This window comes from Rhinatrema bivittatum, chromosome 6 (assembly GCF_901001135.1).
Source record: "Rhinatrema bivittatum chromosome 6, aRhiBiv1.1, whole genome shotgun sequence".
Classification (NCBI taxonomy): Eukaryota; Metazoa; Chordata; class Amphibia; order Gymnophiona; family Rhinatrematidae; genus Rhinatrema; species Rhinatrema bivittatum.
Window position 1 is genome coordinate 353,050,642 of NC_042620.1, and position 19,947 is coordinate 353,070,588.

A 19,947-nucleotide genomic window follows, 5' to 3' on the forward strand; every position below is an offset into this window, starting at 1 on the left:
AATATGTCAACTGCTAGCTGCTCTAAGGCTTCTGTATTTCTGCAGCTATTCAGTTCTACCAATTGGAAATGCATGGAATGAAACCTCTGAAGAGCTCAGTATGTATGCAGCAGAGTGGCTGTAAATCTAGAGACGACAAATGGTTTTGATGCATAATGAATCACTAAGCCTCTCACTGATGGTCAGAATAGAAGGACAGTTTCACAGGCAGAGAGTCTAGTTATTTTTATTCAGGCTTTTTAAGCCTCGACTATTGTACCCTTTAAAATCATTGCTCATTTCTATGTTTTTTGCTTAGTGGTTCAATTGTTGATGCTGCCATTAAGATTATTAATTCATTATATATCTTAAGCTTGCCTGCTATTACCCTTAAGTCAATTCAACTGTTGCAAAATGCTGCTGCTTGGTTATCAGGACTTTGATTCATGAACATATCACACCAGTGTTTGTGCAGTTGCAATGGCTTCCATTTCAGCATCAAGTTAAATTTAAAATTGCATTGCTAACTATCCGAGCTCTACCAGCTGCTCCTTGGATAACAAGACCTGTTAAAAAGATAGATGCTGCCCCACAAGAGCCTTCTACTCTTTACAGCTGTGCCTTCTCGTTTGGTTCACTTATCTGAGATTTGTAAGAGCATCTTTCCAGCTGCCACCCCTGAATTTTGGAACCTACTACCCCTACAAGTAAACAATGAAAACAAATTTAAAAAAGCAATTGAAAGTTTTTGTACAGGCTTTTACATGATTTATGCTTTTCATCTTTAGATGGCATTTTAATTATTAAGGCTACTGCTAACTTGATGTTATTGTAATTTCATTTTACCTTTTTACTTAAGTATTTTATTGTACACAGCCTTGGCAGCATAATGGACCCCTAGAACCATACCTGATCCCCAGGTCTGAGCAGAACAGCCTAGAAGAGTATAAAGAACTGGGGTGATGAGGTGGGGGGGAAGGGGTACAGGAAAGATGCAGACAGGAGCCAGGCAGTTTTAATCCTCTTCCCTGCTGAAAGAATAAAAGCCCCAGTCCATTACCTTTTGTTTTGGCATCTGGAAATACATGAGAGTCGTTAAGGTTGTATGTGAAAGTGATGGCGCTCCCCTTGTAAACAGTGGCATTTCTGGTGAAGTTTAAGCTCCAAGAGTGTCCAGATCCAAAGTGTAGCCACAGCAGAGGAGCAACTGTTGAGTTACCACAGCTGCTGCCATCCAGTGTCACATCACTTGGTAAGGAGAACGTTTTATTTCTCTAGCATGGTAGTAAAAAAAAAAAGCCAGTTAAACAAAAAACTTTGGTCAGCTTGCTATTAAGATATAGCAAGCTATGAAATTTTGCATCCTGTACATCTGATATCAGGTACTCTACAAAATAGGAAAAAGTGGTTCTTACCTGCTAATTTTTGTTCCTGTAGTACCATGGATCAGCCCAGACTGCTGGGTTATGCCTTCCTTCCAGCAGAGACAGAAAAAAGCTTGATGTGCCACCTGCAGCCCCTTCAGTATAAGTAATATCAAAGCAGAATTAAAGTGGTAACAGGAATCCAAAAATTTAAATGGTTAAACCAAATTTAGGAGACTCAACTATGTACAAAATATGAAGTCTTCATCCTGCTATAGTATGACAAAACCCAATAATTGTCAAGTGGAATCAAAAAACTGGGAGGGTGTCTGGGCTGAACCGTGGTACTACAGGAACGAAAATTAGTAGGTAAGAATCACTCTTTCCCTGTATGTACCCGGATCAGCCCAGACTGCTGGGATGTACCCAAGCTGCCTTACATGGGGGGGGGGGGGGGGGGGGGGGGGGGGGGGACCTAGAAAGCCCCGCTCGAAGCACACCGCTGCCAAAACAGAGTCGGGAGCCCGAGCAAAGGTATGCAAAGATTTCCAGGTTGCCACCCTACAGATCTCCTGGAGGGGAAATCAACTGACTGACCAGGACACTGCCTGAGAACAGAGCGAATGAGCCTTAAGACCCTCTGGAACTGCTAGCCCATGACATATGTATGCTGAAGCAATAGCAGCCTTGGAAGCTTTATGCCTTTCCTGGGACCACTCCACAAGACAAAAAGGTGATCTGACAGACAAAAATTAGTGACCTCCAAGTAATGCAGTGCCCGCCTGACATCCAAATGCTTCAATTCATAAGCACGTGGAAAATTCTGATTCAAATCCAGGAATGCAGGCAACTCAATGGACTGGTTCACGTGAAAAGCAGATACAACCTTAGGCAGAAAGGACGGCACGGTTCTAAGAGAAACACCAAAATCAGAAAACCTAAAAAGGTTTGAGACAAGATGGGGCCTGAATTTCCGAAATTCTCCAAGCTAAGCAGATAGCTACCAAACAATTTTGAGCGTAAGATCCTTCAGAGTGATACGCCTGAGTTTCACACAATGTCCTAAGGACCAAATTCAAACTCCAGGATGGACAAACAGCTAGACATGGTAGATGCAAATGCTTAGCACCATGAAGGAAACTAACCACATCTGAATGAGCTGCTATGGACAGTCCACCTTTCCACATAAACATCCTATCACTGCCACTTGAACCCAGAGAGAACTGGAAGCTAGCCCTTTTACCAAACCCTCTTGCAAGAAGGCTAGAATGTGGACTATCAAGGCCCACCTAGGGGGAAACATTTGACCTACTAGACCAAGAGTCAAAAACCTTCCAGACTGACATATGCAAGAGGTTTAAGTTTTGCAAGCCTGTAAAAAAAAAAAAAAAAAAAAAAAAAAGGAAAATCACCGAATCCGGATAACTCTTCTCTCAACTGCCACCTCTCATAAGCCAAGCTGCTAGACAAAAGTGATCCACCTGGTTGAAAAATACTGGACCCTGCTGGAGATTCAATGACCCAGACAGAGCGGCCCATCCACTGCAAGGTTGAGGAGATCCATGAACCACAGCCTTTGTGGCCATTCCAGAGCCACCAGCACTACCACTCGCAGATGGGCTTCTATCCTTCTCAAGACCTTGCCTACCAGAGGCCAAGGAGGGAATGTGTAGAGCAGAATGTCACGAGGCCATGGGAGGACAAGAGTGTCTACTCCTTCCACTCTGTGCCGTCTTCTGTGACTGAAGCATGGTGCTTTGGCATTCCCTCAAGTTGCTAGTAGATCCAAACAAGAGAATACCCCAGTGATGAGATATCAACACGAACACATAGGACAGCTCCCATTCTCCAGGAACCAATCTGATGGCTCAGAAAATCCACCTGTACGTTGTCTACCCTGACAATGTGTGAAGCTGCTACCCTGAGCAGACTAGTTTCTGCCCAGGCCATGAGCTTGTCCACCTCCGCTGCTATGGGGTGGCTTTTTGTGCCTCCCTGCCGGTTGATATATGCTACTGTCATTGCACTGTCCAATGATGAACCAGAAGCAATAACTTCTGCAGGGCCAAGCAGACTGCCCTGGTCTCGAGATGATTGATGGACCATTGTGCTTCCTGCTGCATCCATTGGCCTTTGACGGCTGAGATTGGCAAACTGCCCCCCAGCTGGAAAGACTGGCATCTGTCATCACAATAGTCCACTGAGGGACCTCCAGATCCATCTCCTGGGACAAGTGTTCTTGGGTCAGCCACCAAGCTAGGCTGGACCTGGCCAGTTTCTGGAGGGGTAAGGGAACTTGAAAAGCTTCAGACTTCAGGTGCCAACATGAGAGCAAAGCCCTTTGCATCGGCCTCATATGAGCAAGCGCCCACGGGACCAACTCCAGAGTACATGCCATAGAACCAAGAATCTGTAAATAGTCCCATGCCCTGGGAACTGGCAGGAACAAGATGCTGAACTTGCAACACGAGTTTGTCTATCCAATCCTGCATCAGGAAGACCTTCCCAATCCGAGTATTGAATCTCACCCCCAAAACATCCAGGACCTGGGCGGGGGACAACTGGCTCTTGTCTGCATTGATGATCCAACCCAGAGTGTGAAGTGTCTGCACCTCCCTGGCGACTGCTGCCTTGCATAGTTCCTTTGACTTCGCTCGAATGAGCCAGTTCTCCAAGTAGGGATGGACCAGGATCCCCTGGCGATGAAGAGCTGCCACCACGACCACCATCACCTTAATAATTGTGCGTGGAGCGGTCGCCAGCCCAAAGGGAAGTGCCTGAAACTGGTAATGCTTGCTGAGGACCATAAATAGGAGATACTGCTGATGTTGGTCCTTCCGAACTGCAATGTGTAGGTACACTAATAAAAACTCCTCTGCTCTGACAGAGGTGATTATGGAACGTAGCGTTGCCATATGAAAACTGGGCACTCAGAGCTCTGTTGACCTTCAGATCTAAAAATCGGACGGAAGGACCCTTCCTTCTTCGGAACCAGAAAATAAATTAATACCTGCTGGTTCAAAGTTTGTTCAGAGGAACCAGAACAACCGCTCCGAGGGCCAACAACCGGTGAAGTGAGACACCTTGCACCTTTTCTCCAGAGACCCGCAGGACACCAGAAATAGATTGCGTAAGGGATGAGCAAAATCTAAGGCATAGCCGTGATCTATAATGTTTAGAACCCAATGGTCTGATGTTATTTTGGCCCACTCCTCAAAACAGGGACAGCCACCCCCCAAATGACTGGAACAGGGAGTGGCTGGTGCTATTTCATTGGGAGGACTTAACTGCCATCGCCCCTGTAGCACTGCTATCTCGGGTAGGTCTATGGCCACGAAAGGAATGAGACCAGGTCTGCGACCTGCCAGACGACTGTCTGACCAAACTGAGCTGGCTTAGACTGGTAAAAGCTGTGCTGCCCTTGAAAACATGACCGGGAAGGGGCAAAACCTCTGGAAGCTTTTATACTTTGTCCCAAGGACTTAATGAGCTGCTCCAAGTCTCCAAAAAGCACCTTCCACCGAAATGGAAAAGCACCCAGCTGCAACTTGGAGGAAACATCAGCTGACCATTTATGGAGCCATAAAAGCCTGCGGGCTAACACCACAGAAGCCATAGTATGCAAAGACGCATGAAGGAGATCATACAAGGCATCCGCTGCATACACTACCGCCGCCTCCAAATGATCAGTGTGCTCTGACTCCTCCAGGGAAAGATCTCTGGCACGCAGGAATTGTACCCACTGGCGACTCGCATGCTGCATTAAACTACTGCAAATGGCTGCTCAAACCCCCAGAGCAGATACTTCGAAGATATGCTTGAGAAGCACCTCCAGCTTATGATCCTGAGGGTCCTTAAAGGGCAGCTGCCCAAACCACAGGAATAGTCATATGCTTGATGACTGCAGTTACGGCCGTATCAACCTTGGAAACCTTAAGGAGGTCAAGAGTCATCCAGCAGCTGTGGGGAATTATTAGCTTTGCCAGCAAGCCATGTCAGGGGTTAACTAACTTTCCTTCTCTGACCTTTGCACTGAATGAAGCAATACTAGCACATCTTAAATCTCTAGCTTATAATTAACCCCTACTGCCTAAGGAGAGGATACCTGGCTGTCACGTATTTCTCTAGCTTATAATTAACAGTCACTGCCTGAAAGGATACCTAGTTGCCACGTAGTCAGATGCAGGAAAAAGACACACACACATATATGGTATAAGCTTCAGCCGCCAATGAAATGATCTGTACACACCCCCTGAGCCAATGGTCTAATGACACGTCTGTATGCTATGGAGAGGACAGCCAATGATGTGATGGCACATTGTATGCTATGGATGTATGTACAATAAAAAGGGACCCACGGGAGTGGTCGACCCTTCCTTTTCCTTCTTGCCATGAATCCTGCCTGATGTGTCTTCATTGCCGCAATAAGCAGCAGGTACAAGTTTTCCATAGCTTTGCCTACACGAAGGCTAGCTTCCAGAGTATCCCACTCCTGAAACATTAGCTGGAGCAACATAGGATGAAGAGGAAAAGTCCTAGCTGGGGGACGAAGACCAGACAGCACTGGATCCACCATGCCCTGATCCTGAGGCGTTAGCATCTGGCCAGCTGATATACCCAACTCTGCTAGGATATGTGGAGTTATCTGCTCCATCTCTACAAAAGAGCTCAAGGATCATCCCCTTCCACTAGGGCCACACTGAATCCTCATCCATATCTGCCAGCGGCACCACCCCCTGGTTCCTGGAACTGGACCCTTCCCAGACCACCCTAACCTGGGAGACCTCAGGAGGATCTGGCCTAGGAACCTGCATAGGAGGAGAGGGCCCAGGATCTCAAGGGCAGAAGGCTAGCTAAATAAGCCTTATGAAATAGTAATAGTAAAATAATATCAGCTGAAAAAGGATGCTGGCCCTTTAAATTTTCCCAAGGGGGGTACCCAAAGGAGCAAGGAAAGCAGGAAATAAATCATGGGGAGACCTGGGGCAAAAATCCTGCAGAAATAACTGAGGGAGATCCCTTCCCCCTGCTGAGCTGTCTGCATCAGCATCTAAAGCTCCTAAAATGGCCCCCATTCCCGCATTCCATGGGAGCGGGGCAGGCTGAATACTACGAGGCAGCATCGGGGCACCCACACCATGGTACAGATGTGCCCTCACCCCCGGGAAGACACCAGGCGCAGAGGCTCTCTGGACAGCTGTGCTACCAGCTCCCCACAGGATTTGCAGGCCAAAGCATGTGGCATTGCCACGCTGAACAAGGAGGGAGGCTGCGAAAATAAACCCCGGGAGGCCAAATAAGCAGTGCAGCTGCAAAAACAAAAACCAAAAAACCCCACATTAGATTATTTTTTTTTAATTTGCATTGGCCTCACCAGAGCACAACCTGTGGTTGTCTCTGGGCCGGGGGGGGGGGGGGGGGGGGGGGGGGGAACGACACCAGCCCACCAGTAAATCCCCTCCAGTCACTCACTGGCTGCTGCTCCTGGTACACTGGAGTGAAGGGCAAAGCACACAGCTGGCCTACCACCAAGGAGAAATGACTGCTCCATGGGAGGCTTGGCTCTTTTTGGAAACTTTGTTTCAGCCAAACAAATTTAAAGGACTCCTGTCACTGCAACTCTTTTCTTGTTTAGAGTCAATTAGCCAGGACTGCAGGTTCTGCCACCATCTGCTGGAGACCGAGAAATACTGAAGGGGCTGCAACCTACTTACAGGGGTGTTCTTCAAATTTTTCTCTGTCTCCATCTGCTGGAAAGGAGACATAACCCAGCAGTCTAGGCTTATCCGGGTACATACAGGGAACAATTCTTTTGCAATTTTGGCTGCTCCCCTGCTGCAGTTCCCTGTACTCAGATAGCTCACCTGAGCTACTCAAGACCACAGGTTGAGTGCTCAAGGTTGCCTCCCCCTACAGCTCACACTGCACAACTCATTAGCTGGAAGGAGGGTGCACCCTGAGCCAAAGTACACCATACCCACAATGCCCAGGCCAGCTGTAATGATGGGGGGATCTGAGCCCATAATCCTTGTGCCACTAAGGGCCAGAGCCATAGGGCTGGCACAAAGTTCCCAGCTTGCACACTAAGATAGCTACAGAAGTCATGAATCAACTCTAGCCAGTACACATACAACTCTGGGCCTCCAAGGCACCAGATCACAGCATAACAGTGAAAGATGATCCATGGACTGTTGTGTAGGCAAAAGGTGTACATACACTGCCTGAGGTATTTGTATCATAACGCACTGTAAAGTTCATCATCATACTGGCATATATGCAGGTCTTATTGGCATCATCCTTCACGTCAACTTGCAGAGCTCTGGACTGCAGAAAACCTGTAAAAAAAAATAGTTCTGAAATAGAGAGTCAGTGCAGTAATTCTACATATATTCAATTCACAGGTCCATGAGTACCTACCTGGGTACTCTGTAGATGTGTACACACATGCTAAATAGCTATGGACTTGTACCTGCTTTAACTGCTGTCAGAACAGGGATCTGAAGAAGTTCTGTACTTCCATCCCTAGGATTTAGTTTGATTTATACAAAATAAACCAGTCCATGGATTGGGGGGGGGGGGGGGGGGGGAGGGAGATCTCATGGACGGCTGCTGAGGGCCCCAGCTGAGTCTTGGTGCTTCAACAACCTGAAGTTTCCAAGGTGCTGGCACATGTGCTGTTGTGTTGCATGGCAACTTTCCTCTTACAAAGAGTGGTACATTAAGCTCAAAGCAGGCTCTTCTTTCCCTTCCCCCCCACCCCCCAGCTAAACTTATAGCTAGATTCAGCCACAGTGGAAAGCATGGGGCAACATTCAGCCCCAGAGATTTATCCAGGTAACATCCTAGATCAAGGCTTGCCAACTCCAGTCCGTGACAGCCACAAACAAGCCAGGTTTTCAAAGCTATTCAGCTTGAAGAGACAGCTGAGGGGGGGGGGGGGGAGGATATGATAGAGGTCTAACACAAATATGAATTTATTTACTCTTTTGGATAATAGAAGGTCTAGGGACACTCCATGAAGTTAGCAAGTAGCATATTTAAAACTAATCTGAGAAAGTTCTCAATCCACCTATCCAGCAGCATTCCTCAAGGTTGTGCCCTATCCTCTTCAATCTCTTCTTGCTGCCGCTCTGCCAACTTCTGACTTAGGCCTCACTAACTTTTACTCAGACGATGTCCAAATACTTATCCCCATCACTGACTCCTTAGACAATACCCTCAAAACCTGGGAAAATGCCCTATCAATGATCAGCCTCACCAGCCTGAACCTTGCCTTCAATACCTCCAAAACGGAACTTTGCCATCCCACAGCCACCCTGTCCCAAGCAATTACATTCTCACAGTACATACGAGACCTTGGTGCCACTATAGATAACCACCTCAATCTAAAAAGATTTATTGGCTCGACTTTGAAAGAATGGAGAAATTACTTACCTGATTATTTTGTTTTCCTTAGCTTAGACAGATGGACTCAGGACCAATGGGTATAGTGTACTCCTGATAGCAGTTGGAGACGGATCAGATTTCAATCTGACGTCAGCCCTAGTACATATACCCCTGCAGGAAGTGCACTCTTCAGTATTCTCCTTGAAAAGCAATTGTGGAAACTTGTCTACCTTAGAGGCCACCAGTGCCCTCAACCGAAAAACGTCAACACATGGTAGGATGTGTGTTCTAGCTGGAAGAAAGCATGACTTACCCGTGAATCACTCACTGTCTGTGATGTCCCTTGAGAATTCCATGAATGACGGCAGCCGTGGGTGGGATGCTGAGTCCATCTGTCTACATTAAGGAAAACGAAATCAGGTAAGTAATTTCTCCATTTCCTAGCATGTAGCAGATGGACTCAGGACCAATGGAATGTATAAAAGCTACTTCTGAACTGGGTGGGAGGCTGCCCGTGACCCACTTAGTACTGCCCTTGCAAATGCTGTCCTCTTGAGCCTGAACATCCAAGCGGTAAAACATGGAGAAGGTGTGGATGGAAGACCATGTCACTGCCCGACAGATCTCGGCGGGTGACAGCATCTTGGTTTCCGCCCAGGACACAGCCTGGGCTCTAGTGGAATGGGTCTTGACTTGTAAAGGCAGTGGCTTGCCTGCTTATATGTAGGCTACCTTGATGACTTCTTTGATCCAGGGGGCTATGGTTGCTCGCGAGGCCACATCCCCTTGCTTCTTCCCGCTGTGAAGGACAAATAGATGGTCTGTCTTTCATACGATTCAGACCTTTCCAGGTATCTGACTAGGAGTCTGCTGATGTTGAGATGGCGTAGACTGCGATACTCTTCCAAATTCTCATGCTCATCTGGCAATGGTAGCGAGATTGTTTGAGATTGAAGTGAGACACCACTTGGGGAGGAACAACGGAACTGTGCGTAGCTGGATGGTTCCCAGGGTGAGTCCGAGGAATGGCTCCCAGCAGGACAGCACTTATAGCTCAGAGATACGGCGGGCCAAACAGACTTCCACTAGGAAGGCTGTCTCAATGTTAATAGTCGGAGAGACAGGCTGCGAAGAGGTCTGAAAGAGGCTCTTGCTAAGAAATCCAGGACCAGGTTGAGGTTCCACAGAGGGACCAGCCACTTTAGGGGTGGTCGGATCTGCTTGACTCCTTCAGAAAGAGGAAGACATCCGGGTGAGAGGCTATACTGCCGCTCTTGCTCCTGTAGCATGACAATGCTGCCACCTGTACCTTGATGGAGTTGAGACAATCCCTTCTGTAGCCCGTTCTGCAGGAATTCCAAAACCGCCGGAATTTTGACTGAGCGTGGAACGATGTTGCGGTCCTCGCACCAGGCTTCAAATACTCTAAATCCTTTTGTATGTTAGGGATGTGGAGAACTTGTGTGCTTGGAGTAGGGTGTCAAATTACTGTGTGTTCCCCCCCCCCCCCCCGAGTATCTGCTCTTCCTCAGGTGAGTCCTCTCAATGGCCAGACTAAGTGAATTGAGCTGGATCCTCATGGAGGATCAGTCCTTGTTGGAGCAAGTCTGTGTGGAGGTAGAGGGAGGGGGCTTCCTGTCAGTCTTCACATGTCTGCATACCACGGTCTTCCTGGCCAGTCTGGAGCCACTAGAAGTACTGGTCCCCAGTGGTGTTCTCTCTTGTGGATGATTGTTATGCCTTCCCGCCATGGCCCCTATTGGGTGCAGCGTCTCCTATGGCCAGGGTATCTATTCCCTGGGGTTCCCACCTGCGGCTGAAGAAGCTGGGCACTTGGCTTGCCAGGAGGACCATGGTTGGTGTTCCCCAACGGTTTACTATCAATTGGAATGCTGTGGTCAACAGCCTCCATTCTCCTGGGTCTAGATTTTCTCTGCTGAGGTAATCTGCAGTGACGTTGTCTTTCCTGGCAATGTGGACAGCAGAGATCTCTTGAAAGTTCGCTTCCACCCATGACATTAGGAGGTCTATTTCCAGAGACACCTGTTAGCTTCTGGTTCCTCCCTGGCAGTTGATGTAGACCACTGTTGTGGCATTGTCTGAAGACAAATCAGTCAGAGTTGAGTCTGTGACTGAACTGTAGGCAGGCTAGTCTGACTGCCCGGGTCTCTAGGTGACTGATGTTCCACCCTGACTCTTCCTCGCTCCACGTAGGCTGGTGTCTGTGGTGAACAGGATACAGGATGAGGATAGTCTCGCTCCCTGGTTCAGATGGTCTTCTTGTAGCCACCATCGTAGTTGGGTCTGGACTTTGTCTGGGAGCTGAAGGCATATGGTGTAGTTCTGGGACAGTGGATTCCATTGCAATAGTAATGAGCGCTATAGGGGTCTCATATGAGCTCTTGCCCATGGCACTACTTCCAGTGTGGATGCCATGAGGCCTGTAGGTAGTCCCATGCTGTGGGGCGAAGCTCGCTCAACATGGTTCACAACTGGGTCAATTTTGATCTTGTCAAGGTGACCTTGTCTTGTTTGGTGTCGAACCAGACTCCCAAGTATTCTAAAGATTGGGAGTGTTGCAGACAACTCGTTTGTTTTGACCACCCACAGCTCTCCTGTAGATTTTTGACTGTTGGTCGCCTGGTGTCTCTCCTCTGGGGGATTTTGCCCCGATCAGCCAATCATATAGATAAGGATGTATGTGGATTCCTTCCTTCCTCAGTGTTGCTGCCACCACCACTATGATCTTGGTGAATGTCTGGGATGCTGTGGCTAACCCAAATGGTAGTACCTGGAACTGGTAGTGATGGTCCAGGATCGAGAAGCGTAGAAAATGCTGATGCTCTTGATGGATCGGAATGTGTAGATAAGCTTCCGATAGATCCAGGGATGTAAGGAACTCTCCTGGTTGTATCACCCTTATCACTGAGCGTAGGGTTTCCATGCAGAAGTGAGGAATCTTCAGGTGACGGTTGACAGACTGAGGTCCAAGATGGGCCTGAACATTTCTTCTTTCTTGGGAAAGATAAAATAATGTCCAGTATTTACTTGTGGAGACACCAGTGATACAGCTTAAGCCTAGTAATCTGTTCAGTGTAGCTTCTACTGCCATCCTCTTGGAAGGGTCGTGGCAGGGGGATTCCACAATCTGTCCAGAGGGAGGTGGTGGAAATCCAGGTAATATCCCTCTCGAATGATGGCTAGGACCCACTTGTCCCAAGTTATTTTGCTCCATCTTTGGTAAAATAGGGCAAGCCGGGCCCCAATGGCTTCCTCCTTTGGATAGGTCAACTGATTTTCATTGTGGGGCAGAGCAGACTCCCCTTTTGTTGTGCTTGTTCTGAAAGGACTGGCTCTGGCCTGCAGGGCAGGCCGCTTGATATGTGCTTCTGTATGGGTTGAAGCGCTGTGATCCTCTGCCCCTGGAAGTTCGGGGGAAGGGTCGCTGGTTTCTCTTATTCCTGTCCTCCAGTAGCCGCAGCAATGGGGACTCGCCCCATTTGTTGGCTAGTTTCTCTAGTTCGCTTCCAAACTGGAGGGTTCCCTTGAAGGGCATCCTTGTGAGTCTGTTTTGGAAAATGGGTCAGCCGACCAGTTTGAGCCAGAGTTGTCTTCTGGCTGCTATGGCAGATGACACTCCTCTAGCTGTGGTGCGCACCAGATCAGAAGCAGCATCTGCGAGGAATGATACTGCTGGTTCCAGGGCCTCACCAGGAGTGTTGTTCCTGGTCTGTAATAAGCAGGTGTGTCACCACGGCACAGCAGGTGTGATCTGTAGAGACATAGCTTGAGAGGCTGGAACCCAGTACCAGCTAGGGAGGGCCATGCGTTGGATCCCCTAGGGCCTCTTTGCACTGTAAACACAGGGCCGTAGCCTCCTCATGCTGTACAGATCTAATGTGGCATGCTGGGCAAAGGCCCTGAGCTTCTTTTCTGGTGGTGCCATGGCTTGTGCGCTCCAGGTTGAAGTTGTGCGCGTAGGTTTGGTGCACGCTGATATGCGCACAGATAGAGTTGTGCACCCAGCACAGTAAGCACATGGCTACACGCGTCGTCTGTGCGCACGGTACTTCTGTGCACAGCTTGCCTCTGTGTGCACGGATCAGGGCTGTGAACAGAAAAATGGTGACGGCGACCACGCAGACAATATGGTGACCACCTCTGAGGGTCTCCACGTGGAAGGACCCTCGGATCTAACTGGGGTCTAGCCCTGCTAGGGCAGATCAACTCTGTGGCCTGTGCAACTCCTCGAGCTTTGGGGACCAGAGACTTGGATTTCTACCTTACCTTGTCTCGATGCTTCCTGGTCTTGTTCTGGGTGGTCTCTGGCTGCGGGGGGGGGGGGGGGGGGGAATACCTTCACCGCCATGCTAAAGGTTGTACCTGCTGCCTCTCAGCCTTACCCAATGTCCGGGGCTAGGTCCCCACCGAGGGTCGGCTGCCAGAGGCTTACCTCTGAGGGATCGCGGAAATCACCTTGGGAATTTTCAACTGGGGGGAGGGACCCAATGGGTGTCACCGCAGGAGAGTGGGGCTCGTCTGTCAAGGTAAGATTTCTTATTCTTTTGGTTTTCTTTGGTGAAATTACTCTAACGCTATGCGAGCATGCATAGAGTCCCTAACTGCTATGGAGACAGAAAATACTGAAGAGCTGCACTTCCTGCAGGGGTATATGTACTAGGGCTGACGTCAGATTGAAATCTGATCCGTCTCCCAACTGCTATCAGGAGTACACTATACCCATTGGTCCTGAGTCCATCTGCTACACACTATTTTAAACTAAACACCCTAAAGAAACTCAGACCTCTCCTCCACGCTGTACTGTAAGCCACAATATTTTCCAAAATAGACTACTGCAACTCCCTACTCCTCGGTCTCCCCAAAGCCTCTATTAAACCACTACAAATGCTTCAAAATTCTGCTGCTAGAATACTCACAAACACCTGCAAAAAAAAAAATAGATCATATCACCCCCCCATCCTCAGATCTTCACTGGCTCCTCATCTCCTACCGTATCATCTACAAAACTCACTATCATACATAAAACCCTACACAACCAGAGCATGCACTGGCTAAATGAAGCCATAGAATTCTACACCCTTAACAGACCAACCAGATCCTCCTATAAAAAGGCACCCTATGTATACCCTCATCTAAGCTTTCCCACCTTATTACCACAAAAGAGCGTGCACTATCCATTGCAGGTCATCTTCCTGGAATTCCATGCCACCCGATCTCAGACAAGAACAGTACACTCAGATTCAAGAAAAAAAAAAAACTCAAGACCTGACTCTTCAAACAAGCTTTTGCCTAGCCCATCATACTTCACAATATCTTGTTTGATGCCTAATCCCTTGTTTTGTAACCACAGTTTCTCCTCCCTCACGGTTCTCATAAACAGGTCGATACTGTAACGTGCGGTTGAAGATTTTATGTCTGTAACGTGCTGGGAGCGCACAATTCGGACACGTAAGGCGATCCAGTGATACAGTCTCCAGTTTCACGCGTCCTTAGCGCTTCTTAAAACAGACGCATAACCCTTTCCGCATGCAGCATGTATATGATATGTAAATGAACGAATTAGCTGTATAATGAAGGAATTAGCTATTCCCCTCCGATACTGTAACGCGTGCCCCGACTATCGCTGCCATTTTGCCCCGTGTTTAACCTGCTAACTTACCGCCTACCCCTGCGTTAGAGGCAGGGGTAAGGATAGGCGGCAAGCTTTCCCCCAGCCCCCTCTCACCTGCCCTGGATGCTGGCCTCCGGGGCAGCCCCAGTCCTCCCCCCTCCTCCCGAAAAAAAAAAGCGAAAAAAAAAAAAGTTGCGAGAGAGAGAGGGGAGAGGACGGCAATCCTACGCTCGGCGACTTACTTTTGCAGCCCCCCTCTGGACATCGTGGCTTCCCCCGTGCCAGTTCCCCCTCCCCTCCTCCCGAAGCAGGGCACGAAAAGCAGCCTTGCTCCGGGAGGAGGGAAGAAGGGACTGGCAGTGTAAAGCGACGAAGCAATTCACCTTTTGCAGCACCTTCCGGACATCGGACGACCTCTCCTGCCTCCAGCTGCTCGCGAAGATGGACGCCTGCACAGCCGCTGAAGACGTGACGTCACATGCCGTGACGCCAAACGTCGTGACGTCACGTCTTCAGCGGCCGTGCAGGCGTCCATCTTCGCGAGCCTCAGGAGAGGTCGTCCGATGTCCGGAGGGGGCTGCAAAAGTAAGTCGCTTCGCGCTTTTCGCGCCCTGCTTCGGGAGGAGGGGAAGGAGAACTGGTACGGGGGAAGCCACGATGTCCAGAGGGGGGCTGCAAAAGTAAGTCGCCGAGCATAGGATTGCCGTCCTCTCCCCTCTCTCTCTCGCAACTTTTTTTTTTCACTTTTTTTTGCTTCGGGAGGAGGGGAGAGGGGACGGCAATCCCGACTTCCTGGTATCTGTCATTTCAAATGACAGATACCAGCGTGGCCGTGAAGCGTTAGGCCCGAGCACCCAGGTTACTATATAGGCGCTCTATACAGTAAAATGGGTTGCGCGGGCCTAACGCTTCCCTAACACTTCACAGACGCGGCATGCATTTGCATGCAATTAGAAGAGAGTATCGAGCAGTAGGTGAAGAGAACTGTGCGTGCGGGGAACGAGGGTGCGCCAGGCACTGCCGCACTCTTTCTACCGCGGCCTTAGAGTATCGACCTGATTGTTAGCTTGTTACTATCCTTCCTCTTGAAATTCCTGAACCCTGTTTTTGTTATCAATGTTACAGTTTCATGTACCTCTTTTCCTGTTAATTCAGTTCCATGTAAACAGCCGGTATAAAACCCCTAAATAAAATAAAGTTTGTCTTCGAGAATAGCCATTGCTATTACTGGCATCAGTAGCATGGGATCTACTTAGTGTTCGGGTACTTACCAGGTACCTATAGCATGGACTAAACAGGATGCTGGGCTTGATGGACCCTTGGTCTGACCCAGTATGGCAATTTATGTTCTGAGAGATTTGCATATGGTTAGAGCAGTAGGTTGCAAATCAGTGAAACCAAGGTTGAAATACTACAGACTGTTCTTCATGACTTTTGGTAAGTCTTCACCCTCCACTGCCTCAGTTACAAACACATTGTGAGCCCTCTAGGGACAGGGAAATATCTACAGTACCTGCATGTAATAGTTTTGTTTATATTCTGCTTTTTCAGGCACTTCAAACATCATTGTCTTGATTACACATACAGCTTTAAGTGTATGAAAGTAATAAGGGTGACATTCAAGATCATTTGACAACAGTAGGCAGGTCTGAGAGTAGTAGTATTATACCAATCTTTCAAGCTGACAACCTAGAGATCATGGCTCTGGGCTGCTTCACTAACCCTGATCACATCCACCATCCTATACTCAAGCTTAGCTTGGGCCAGGGAGGGGATGAACCACTCTGTACATAATGTTTTTATGAACACAGATATACACTCATACAAGGTATACAGAGACAAATCTTACACTGTTCTCCAAACTATCAGCCCTGAGGTCACCCAAGGATTCCTCTTGGCCACCAGGAGCCATTGACATGGCAAACCCCCATCTTAGTATGTCAATGGTTACTTCCTCACTAGGCATGTTTTTGGCTTACACCATTCAGTTTTGCACAATTTCTAAAAAAAACAAAAAACAAAAAAAACCTCACTAAGCCAAAAGCTGTTCTCCAGATCTTTATGTACTCACCTTCTAGAACAGCAGGGATTTTCGCTCTCACATGAACATTTCTAGTACTCAAAACCAGAACTTGTCTACCCCAAATTTCTTCATACAAAAGACTGGTTTCAAGAACCAAAGTTAAGAGTTCTAACCAGAATTACTGTCCCTTATATATTTTTCAATGACAGAAAGAGCCTAGCAACACCAGCATATACAGTTAATCATACACAAGAACACCCAACTCTACTCACACCTTTGGCCACTAGGGGACAGACTGCATGCATAACATGGAAACACAAAACAGCATTGCCCTGTGAACACTTGGAAATAAGTTTAGCTATATGCCCTGCTAAATTACCATGAAATATATTTACAAGTATACCTGGTTCCTATACTGTAGCTGTCAGAGCTGCAATGCAGAACTTGAGTACCACTTTGTTTTGTTTTTTTAAGAGTATTTATACAACTTTACAGAAGTCTGGAAAACTCAAGTACAATGAGCAATGTATATAGTCAACCCATGCTCACTTACAAACAAATGAATTATTGGGTCAAGACAACTACACCTAACTTGATGAGAGCAAGCACAGATACCTAGAACTATGAAAAGCCTATACTAACCCAAAACAGCATTGGAGACATTCTGGTTGCTGCAGTTACATATAGAGATTAAGAACCATGCTCAAAATCTATACTTAGGCAAAGAGCAGAGCTACAATACATCACAGCAGCCTTGACCTCAGTCACCTCAACACAAAGTTCTTAGAGAAAAAACTACAGAGGGCACAGAGCCAAGTCACTGTAAAAAGCAGGTATCTGGCCAGCATGAGTATATTTAAAAGAAAAAAAAAGCCCCTACCCTACAGCAGATACCAAGTTAGAAGCACAAGAAGTTTACAAAGAGGCATGAAGATAGTGTGGCCTAATGACTGCTGTGACAGTGTCGTGTACTACTGCTATAACCCTGTGAATTCCCACTGACATTAATTAAAAAAAAAAAAAGGCAAGATTCCTTTAAAACTTCCTCCCAGGCCTCTCGTCGGCCCACCGGCAGGGCCCACCACCCCGTACTGCACGATGTGCATACCAGGTAGTGCAGGGATGGAGTAGGTACGGGGCTGGATTTAAGGCTTCGGTGCATAGGCAGGGACAGTCTCCCACAGATCAGAGATTAGGGTGGGGAACGCCAGTACCACAACAGCAGCCCTAACATAAGCAGGCTCCTCTAACCTGGGTATTTAGCACCCTGGGCAGTGGCCTGCGCCTACAACAGAACCAGGCCAGGCATCCCACACATCCTTCAAGAGGAAGGAGCGCTGAGCAGGAGGACTGGCTTCCTTTGGTGTAGGGACACCAGAGGTAGTAAGTTACAAGCCAAGAAGCGCTAGATCAATATCTACACATTTAATGAATTACAAGGAAAAAGTCGCAGAACAGCAATACAAATAAGCTTTTTTGGGGATAAGGAAACGGACTTTACTAACGCATACCCTCGCATCTGGCAGCGAAGGATCTCACGAGGGGTGGGGGTGAACACCAAAGCGCCGAGAGAGCCCAACAGAAGTTAGGGGTGCAACAGGCGAGGGGCTGCCCACATGGGGGATTAAGTTACGGGGGTAAGCTGGCCACCGAGGGACAGAAACCCTGTCCGAAGAGACAGGGCGTCCCAGCTCTCAGCAGTCCCGGACACACCCTCCGAGCCCAGCCAAGGGCCGGCAGCACGAAGAGGAGCAGGATGGGCCCCGGCGCGGTCCGGAGATGTTTCAGTAAAGTTATTTGCTTAAAGCCCGGTTAAGCACGTGACACCGCGGCCAGCGACAGCAGCACGGGAAGAAGGGGGTGGAGCGGGGCGGGGGTGAAGGATTTCCATCGGACCGGGAAAACGGCGGCACTCACCCAGGCCCAGCAGGCAGAGCAGAGCGAGGCCCACACAGCGGCGCATACTGCAGCGATAATCCCGTTCCTCCCCCAGCCTGGCTCGGCTAAGGCCCGTCTCTGGAGCTCGGTGGCGCCCCTATGACGCCATTTATCTCCGACACCAATCGGGAAGCGCCCCGCCCCCCACCGCCCTTGATCTGCCGGTTCACATCTGCCATCGCTCGGCTGGAAAAGATTCGGTCGGGCTCCAGCAGATCACGTGCTTGTACTCTTTCTTTTCCTTTTTCGCTCGGTGATTAAAAAAAAAAAAAAAAAAAAGGTCAAGAGAGAAGTTGTAGGGATGGTAGCTTTTTTACTGGACTTGTAACCGTCTCTTTTTCGTCAGTAAGGAGGTCCAGACAACTGATCCGTAAAGATAGACTTTTATTGCCAGCAAGATGCAGCTAAGACAACGGCTTAGTACAACTGCATGCCACGCCCCCTCTGGAGCAAACCTTTATACACTTTACAGTTCTTATCTTTCACACATGCGTTCTGGTTTTGCTGAACAAACATTTTACAAACTGCTGAACAAGCAATAGCTAGCGTGGTCTCTAGTAGGTGTAGCTTATGATCAGACTATTGTTTCGTCATTTAATTGACGGGTTAGATATTCGCGACAGCGTTCGTATTAATACAATACAAAATATGAATCCAAAATGGAGTCACGTTCACTAAACGTTAGTGCGTAAGTACGTCATTACGTGTTATTTGCGTTGCAAATGTTAGTAAATCAAGATGACTGTGCGTTTCACTGCAGCATGATGAGACGAGAGGCATCACAGCTGTGCAGTCTTCAGGGGTTCATGGAATCGAACTCCTTCATTCCCCCCTTTGATACTTTCAACGCTGATGGAGTGGAAGTATCATTTGCAGCTGTTAAGTAACTGAAAAGAGAAGCAAAAATCAATACTCATAACTGTTAAGGTGGACCCTAAAATGTTACTAGGTCGTTGGTTACTTCACGGGTTTGAGACGGATGGGCCCTACTGGCGTCAACCCCCTTTGTAGCCCGGCTTTCCCTAGTAACAAAAGTGGTCCTGTCGGTGAATTAGGTGGTTTTAGAGTTTAGTATCAAAATAATCATTATCAGAATCAAAAGAGATATCATCAGAGTCAGATACTTCAGAATCAGGGAAAGTAGAAATCGACACATACTTATTGATCATCATAATATGAGCTGCAGCCCTGCGATCAGCAATGGTTTCAATCATAGATCGTAGATTTCTGAAAATAAGAGGTAAACAAAGAGGGAACAGAATGCAAGTTAGAATAAGAAACAAAAGAGGAATGAAGATGTCCTTCAATCCGGGGATTGAAGTAAGCCAATTTGGTAGTGAGGAAGTCCAATCAAGGATACCGGTCCATGTTTGCACAGGGACATGAGCTAATCGGATCATGCGATCAGTAATCTCCTCGATAACTTTGCTCTTATCATCGATCTGCAAACAACAATTTGAGAGATTAAATTTGCCACAGACACCACCTTCTTGTGCTAGGAGGTAGTCCAAGGCTAAACGATTTTGGTAGACAGCTGTTATGATTCTGGTGTTTTGTTTGGCCAAGATATTGAGTGCCATAGCAGAGTCGTTGGTCAGGAGTTCTAGTACTGCTTGTAAGCGAAT

At 48.0% G+C, this 19,947-nt stretch overlaps 1 protein-coding gene across 7 annotated transcripts in view; it reads right to left on the bottom strand.

Annotated features, from left to right (window-relative positions):
* The window catches only part of LAMP2 (lysosomal associated membrane protein 2), a 77,200-nt gene extending 58,767 nt beyond the window's left edge, over positions 1 to 18,433 (bottom strand). For all 7 annotated transcript variants that reach the window (XM_029607846.1, XM_029607851.1, XM_029607852.1 and 4 more), the window contains exons 1-3: positions 18,302 to 18,433; positions 7,560 to 7,678; positions 1,040 to 1,253 (exon numbers count right to left, since the gene is read on the bottom strand). In XM_029607846.1, coding sequence (XP_029463706.1) covers positions 1,040 to 1,253; positions 7,560 to 7,678; positions 18,302 to 18,347 — 379 coding nt within the window. In that variant the 5' untranslated portion in view covers positions 18,348 to 18,433. The remainder of the gene's footprint in view (positions 1 to 1,039; positions 1,254 to 7,559; positions 7,679 to 18,301) is intronic.
* Positions 18,434 to 19,947: the final 1,514 nt, after the last annotated feature.